The sequence below is a fragment of the Cryptotermes secundus genome, unplaced genomic scaffold, assembly GCF_002891405.2.
Source record: "Cryptotermes secundus unplaced genomic scaffold, Csec_1.0 scaffold562, whole genome shotgun sequence".
Classification (NCBI taxonomy): domain Eukaryota; kingdom Metazoa; phylum Arthropoda; class Insecta; order Blattodea; family Kalotermitidae; genus Cryptotermes; species Cryptotermes secundus.
The window spans coordinates 6,153-13,837 of record NW_019720170.1 but is presented as its reverse complement, the minus strand read 5'-3'; the positions used below and the strand labels follow the sequence as shown (position 1 = coordinate 13,837).

Below are 7,685 nucleotides of genomic sequence, written 5' to 3'. Positions count from 1 at the left end.
TTCCTCAGAAAGTTGGTCAATGGTCTTTCGACAATCTTCATCAATTGCACGTTTGATTTTGGCAATGTTTTCATCATTTCTTCCTGTCGAAGGACGCCCGGGGCGTGGCATGTCTTCTGTTGACATGTTGCCAGATTTGAAACGAGAAAACCACTCGTAGACCTGTGATTTCCCCAAAGCATCATCATTAAAGGCTTGCTGAAGCATCCCAACAGTCTCGGCTGCAGTTTTCCCTAACAGAAAGCAAAATTTCATGCACAATCTTTGTTCCTTCTGGTCGGCCATCTCACTAATCACCAAAGGGTTGAAACAGGAACGCACACAACAGAGCACCACAGACAAACCACTTAACTCAGACTGACGCCAGCTCACTAACAGTCGCGGGAGACCCCCAACTAACACCACCTAGCAGCACAACTCGTAACTACAAAGCATGCGCACACAACAGGTCGTTTCCGGTTATTTTTGGGTTCCCCTTCGTATATAACCCAATATTTGAAACATCAGAAGAACTGAATACTAGATAGCAGCACACACAACCCATCTGCCCCACATATAACAGAACCAACTCTACAGAATGTTCATAACACCTGCATGTGGAACAATGAAAGGAAACACATCATCATAAAAGTATTCCACATTCAACTGCATTAAAAACAACATCAATACATTCCACACATAATAGTAACACAGCTCATTATTACATGTTATACATATACCAGTCTACAACACATGCTGTGCATAAATGAAATTATACTTCAGATTTTAAATTTAAATTCATCACAAGTGTATTAACAAGAGTTATGACAGTGCATAAAAGTGCAGAAATTTCTCCAACAATTTTAATGTACCTGATAATGGCCAAATAGGATGAAACAAGTTGTGCAACAGATGCATTAAATAAAGACATATAACTTGAAACAACTGAAAGTTTTAAATATTTTAAATTTTGAATTTTAAAACTTTCGGTATGAGTTGCATGTGAGATGACAGTGAATACAGGAATTATAACAAGCATTCAAAACGACCACCCTTGGCCTTAGTATACATCTTGGATTGTCTGTGACCCAAGCATGCAGCTTGCATCACTTCAGTAGTACCCAAAATGCAATTCAACAATGTGTCCTGTATTTTTTTTTATTTGTTTCATTCTGGTCCATCACTCTAACAATTATAAATACAAACCACTCCGTCCAATGTGACATATAAGTCTTTACTACGTTAAAACTTATCTCCTTCTGAAGATGGCCCATAAGGACCAAAACATGTAAGGAAGATAAGTTTTAACGTAGTAAAAACTTATATGTCATATTGTATGGAGTGGTTTGTATTTATGTGTGTCCTGTGTTTCCACCTTTTGCTGGTACACTAGATCTTTCACATGATGACACAGACAAAAATCAAGTGGACCAAAGTATCAAGATCTGTCATCCTGTAGACCACCATGACTGACCCAGCAATCATGAGAGCAACGACTGAGATATATTTTTACTGCATAGCTAAAACATGGTGGCATGCCATCATGGACTAAATGCAGCTGTACAGAAAAACGCACAATACTTCCTCATATTAGCTTCAAATGTCCACATATAACATATAACATTCTTTCCTTGAAACAACAGCATATCATCTGTCATTTATTAAGGGAAATGCTGTAAAAAGTGATTAACAACAAGAAAATCTCTTCAGTTGTGGCAATTCTAATACATAAGTAAGTATGGCAACCCAATCAAATTGGCCTGCGAACTGCAAAGGGTTAAAGAAATAACTCACAAAAGTTAAGTGAATATCTGTAACATTACCTATGATAAGCCCTGCAGACATGTCATGGTAGTAACCCACTTTACGTAAAGTCTCAAATATCTGGTATGCTAACTCTCTAGTAGGTGTGATAATAAGCGCTCCAATACCATCTAGTCTGGTCCACTGTTTGCAGTACAGAGCTTCAAGCACCTGGTAGATTCAAATTCAAAACATATGAGACTTAATAATGAAGTACTGAGACTCAATATGTAAAAACTAATTTTACTTAACAGTGATGGAACGTTAATCCTATTCAGAGCAGCCTCTGTGAGCTTCCTGCCAGTGCTGCAGACACTCTCAAATTCAGATTCTGGAAGTGCTAACAAATGTTAAGTTGCGCCATGTTCAATCATTTCCACAGCACTGAATCTTTTGCCTTTTAATATTTCCATAAGTTTAGGACACACAGAACAGTCACAGGGAATCATACAGGAGACCCTTGATATAAAGCAGGGGAAAAGCTTCAGTATGTGTGAACAACTGAAATTGACATTCATCTAATTTTGGAATCCCTGTTATTAAATATACAGTATTTTTGCTGTGACTAACATACTCTCTCCAAATATTTTGTGGGAATTCTGATCATCTGTGTCTGGGCAGATAAAAGGGGTGCTCATTAAATTTTGCTATTTGATCAAAATAATCCCAAGGTTAGAGAACTAGAAACAAATTTTAGTGGTCTATGGACTTTCACCTCTGTAGATGCATACTACAGCAAGGAATTCTGCAACAGTCTTACACTGTACCTAAAACATCTCATAGAAATATGTACAACATGAATGAATGAATGAATGAATGAATCAATCAATCAATCAATCAATGAACGAATGAATGATGGGAGCAACTTGACTTGTCCTTACACCATGACCATCCGTGATCCACTGTGCATTATCTGTACAACATAAAACACATCATTGTAATGGGGGACATGACCAAAAATGTGGTATGCCTGAATATCTGTTATAACAAGGGTCTGCTGTATCCAGAGAATAGGATGGCTGTCATACTTGTAGGGTGAATGGTGTGGAAGGAGAATGTGGCCTCATATGTAGGTCTCAAAATGGAAGTATGGATGGGGCCAAGAATGTTGTGCTATCTAGTGCGAAGAAGTCACAGACAGATATGCAAGTCTTGCAGTGAGAGTAAGTGTGCGGATGTGGAGCGTGCTGCTACTGATTGGGAAGGGGCCACAGTCTGATATAATAGGTCGGATAAAAAGTAGTGGCAACACCTCTATACTTCTGAAATTACTTTATTACCTGAGGTAAACACACTTACATTCCTTCAATATTATCACCCCCCCATGTGTACCACCTTCTGCCAAATTTTTGGAAGGTGTCATACACCATCAGCACGTCCACTTCTGTTGATGTTTAGCATGAATAATCTCCTCTCTTGTGTTGTAACGTAACCCTCGCAGTGGTTCTTTCAGTTTGGCAAAGATATCATAATCGCAGAGACTCATATCGGGTAAGTATGGCGGATATTGCAGTATCTCCCATCACCAGCGGCGAAGGAGATCCTTGACAGCGTCAGCAGTATGAGGCCTTGCATTGTCATGAAGGATGATGGGGTTCATTGACAAGTGTTGTCGCGTTCTCCTGAGTGCTGGATGAAGATGATTACGCAGGAAACTGCAGTAGTAGGCAGCGTTTCCTGTCTGTCGTTGAGGTACAGTGTGGTGCAATATCACTCCATCAGTGTCTTGTGCCATAATGACCATCCCCTTCACATTACTGCGTAGGGCGCACTTTCTTTGGACTAGGAGAGCCAGGATGCTTCCATTCATTTGATCGTCACTTCAAGTGTGGTTCATATGAGCGAGCCCAAGTTTCGTCCAGAGTGATGATCCTTCCAAGGAAGATGTCACCTTCCATCTGGTACCAGTCCAACAAGTTCTGTGCAATTGCATAACGTTGCCACTGCTGCACCTCGGACACTGTATGGGGTACCCAACGCACTGCAATTTTGCAGTATCCAAGAATATCATGCAGAATGTGGAGCACGGTTTTGTGACATACGCCTACCTTAGCAGCTAACTTCTGCGCATCCCATCGACGATCGACAACCAGCAAAGAAGCAAGAATCTGAATTGTGTGGTTGTCAACATGGGGTCATCCTGAAGGACGGCTGTCTTGAATGGCATCCCTCCCTTCACGGAACAATTTCGCCCAACATGCCAATGTGTGATATGGCAAAGCAGCATCACCACATGCTTCTCGCAGTCCCTGATAAAACTTAATGACTGTACCACTTATTTTTTTTCTAGTTTACGACATATTTCGGCTGCAAATGGACCATCATCAGGTGACTCAGAGAAGTCATCATTGACATGTACTTTGATAATAAGCAGTGGCTGCCGTGCCGAGTGGACCCAACTGGATTCCAACCCCCAATCCCCCCTACTAGACAAAGCAAATTGATAATAAGGATAATGCCTAAACGCAACGGGATACTAAAATATAATATAAAGTTATGGTGAAGTCTTCACCTGTTTACTTTGTCTGTTGATTACCATAGAATCCTATATAGAAGATCAATACAATGGCTCCTGGTACATTTAATAACATTTTCTCAGCTGAACTGGAAAGGATCTCAAAGGAAGTGATAATGGCCTACTCCAATGCAGAATCCCAGTACTTGTTTAAAAGGCCAAAAGGGAACCCTGACGAACCTCACGCAGAAGAGCAACTATCCAAGCAACTGCTCCATCAAATTTACTAAAGAATGCAAACTCCTTATTCAAAACTGAGCACACACAGTAGCATACACATGCACAGAACTGTATAAGATACTCATTCTACAAAGAGTGTAAAACATGCTGAATTATTTACAATATCCAACTCACCGGAATAAGGAAAGCTAAAGTCTTTCCACTTCCCGTTTTGGCAGCACCTAAGATATCTAAACCCCAGAGACTAAGGCCAATACTTTGTTGCTGTATTTCTGTGGGCTTCACATAACCACATTCTTTAAGTCCCTTAAGAGTTTTCTGGGAAAGTGGAAAATCCTTGAAAGAGTTCACTTTTGATGCATCTATCTGTTGAGGAAACAAACAAAAAAAAGGAACAATTTTACAATATGGTAACCCTATACCTGACCATCTTTAGCAGGTATCAGTTAACTGTGACTCTGAATAATCACATTAAGAAGTAGAAGGGAAGACATGAAGTATGCACAGGACAAACATGAAATGTACACAACTTTGGCTGCAAAAGTTTAATGGAGAAACAATACACGGAAGACCTAGGTGAAAATGGGAAGATAATATTAAAATGTATCTTAGGGAAACATGTGACCTTGTGAAGTGAATAGGATCCAGTGAGAGTCTCTGTGATGACGACAAACCCCCTACATTATGGTGGTACAGTGTATACTGTAAAGATATGCACGAGAATTAGATGTAAAACTGACAATTTCCTTATCCAAATGGTTGTAATACCTGTATGTATGAATTGTTGAATGATAATATATTACACCTGCCCCACACGCTTTAATTCCTCACGGGGTAGTGCCTCGACTAAATTCAGCGATATGAGTCTTATATCCCAGGGGTACACGGGTGTTGGCTCGCTTACGTCGTTTTTTATTTGGATGCGGGCTCAATCGGTTAACCCCCTAGCACAGGTTCCACCTGAACCTCCTCACTCCCTGGCTTCTACTCCCTCACTCCCTGGCTTCTACTCACTAACTAACTCCTTACCCCCGCTGCTGCTTCCAGAAATCACGTTCTTACCCATCTCGAACTTTCCACTGGGAGGGCTTCATGACCAAATGCACGGACCCCTTCCAGTCTGCACACCTTCTTGAAGCTTCGATCCACAGGTCCTCCACCCCCACAGGCACGGACGAAAGAAGGTATACCTACTCCTCCCCTGAATGCAATGGACTCACCAACCTCCCTTCTGTCCCTCGCAACAAAAGGCCAGTTCAGAGGACCACGATCCCTCCGTGAAGGGTGCGTACGGTTACAATATGATAATGATAATGATGGCTACAAATATTTGGGCTTTATAAGAACATGAAGTTTCCTGATCAGCTGAATTCTAAACAGCTGGAGATAAGCTCTATAACACGGTTTGGTCAGAGGTGTAATGTACCACGGTATGTGAGTTTCTCAATCAGGAACTTTAGCATGTGATTATGATTCATAGGATGTTGTTATTATTTAACAACACTGCCAGTATCAAAACTATATAGTATCAATGTCAGTATAACTAATGAATGTGGAGCAGGTAGTAGAATGAGAACAGGATGGTGAAACTGAAGTACTAGGAGAAAGCCTGCCCCAGTGCCACTTTGCCCACCACAACCATATGGGTAGTACTTATGTAACCCCCCCCCCAACATTCATAACCACAGAAACTGATAGTTTTTGCCAAAATTTCATTGAGATTCCAACAAAAATCCCGGTCTAAAGAACCCATTGAAGAATTAGGCATTTAGAACTTTGGCTGTCGCGAAATGCTAATAATTTTAATGAATGTTAAACATTTTTTTCACATGTCTACCCAAAGACAATGATGTCCTTCTAAACTTCACTTCACATTACTCTCATCTCCCCTTCTGAAAAAACATGACGGTCTACAAAAATATTCAAAGGAATAAGAAAAAGTGTTTTAAGAAGAGATGTTATAGGTTAGGTTCCGAAATCACCATTCTTACATTATTGTATGCCTCTTTAAGACTCTGTATGGAAGCCACTTCACTCTTCAGTTTATTGTTTTTACTCTTATTCCACGTAATTTTCTTTTTTCGTTTGCTTTTCTTATAAGTTTGCTTTCTATCCAAACCTTCGCTGTTCCCGTCCATCTCTTCCGTTCACCACGCTCTCTAAGCGCTCTAAGCCCCTCTAAGCCCTCTAAGCCGGATGGGACAGAGTACTGAAGTACTGAACACTGAACGGCCTGGAGCGCCTGGAGATCATGTAGTACTAATTCTACTCAGCAGGAGGCTCTGCCAAGAAACCTTTTCGTAATGTCGCCTAGACCGGTGGGGCATTGCCTAGGCATATTTTATATCTATAATTATTTTTTCCCCACAAAAAAAAATCATCTGTCGCCATTCTCACGAAAATTACAAATTCGGAACAGATTTTTTTACTTCAATAGTGGGTGTTAAGATTTGGACTTTGGTCTTTTTTTTTTAATGTAATATCAATAGCACCAACAACGACTTCTCGGAAGAAATCATTACTCTTTCTGTCCTTAAAATGTTTCATTATGGACCTATATATTGAAATGGGAGAGAAGTTTTAAACGGAAACTGAGGCCTAAAAGAAATACTGAGAGAGCCCGAGAAGCGCAGTCGATATAATGGCACAGGAAACTCCACCCTTTTTCTACAAAGTTCATTGTCTTCTGGGATTCACGTCCAGTAATTTGGTAAACTAAACGGCGTCACTTTTTTATTCTAACCCTACAGATGGAGAGTTCAGATTCCTCCATGCAGATATCTAACAGACTACACGGCTAACATCCCATTTTTTGCCCTGAAGAAGGAGACGCCGAAACGTTTCCTGATACGTGTGAGACACCCCGCTCTTCTACAACAAACATGGTAGACAGGAAATTCCTCCGAAACTAAACTACACGAGGTCCCAATCACTAATCTATCCTGAAAAAAGGAGGTAGATATTCCTCCAAAACGCTGACACCTATGTACCAAACAGTATATCCTCAGAATCCTAGAAGAGGACAGTCTTAATGAGAATCTCTCTGAGTGCGATTCGCAGTCTATACGATCAGGGAAAAAGGGACATACAGAACGGCTTTAATTATGGCCATGTCGCTCATTACATACATACATACATACATATACATTTGCGTTTCAGATTATTCACAAATGTGCACAGGCACAGAATATAAAACATGTCAACAAGC

The 7,685-nt window shown here is 40.5% G+C and overlaps 1 protein-coding gene across 1 annotated transcript in view; it reads right to left on the bottom strand.

Annotated features, from left to right (window-relative positions):
* Positions 1-6,698, bottom strand: part of LOC111867718 (probable ATP-dependent RNA helicase DDX10) — a 37,943-nt gene extending 31,245 nt beyond the window's left edge. Inside the window, exons 1-3 of the mRNA XM_023857797.1 lie at positions 6,469-6,698; positions 4,652-4,843; positions 1,803-1,953 (exon numbers count right to left, since the gene is read on the bottom strand). Of these exons, the coding sequence (XP_023713565.1) occupies positions 1,803-1,953; positions 4,652-4,843; positions 6,469-6,615 (490 nt within the window). The 5' untranslated portion in view covers positions 6,616-6,698. The remainder of the gene's footprint in view (positions 1-1,802; positions 1,954-4,651; positions 4,844-6,468) is intronic.
* Positions 6,699-7,685: the final 987 nt, after the last annotated feature.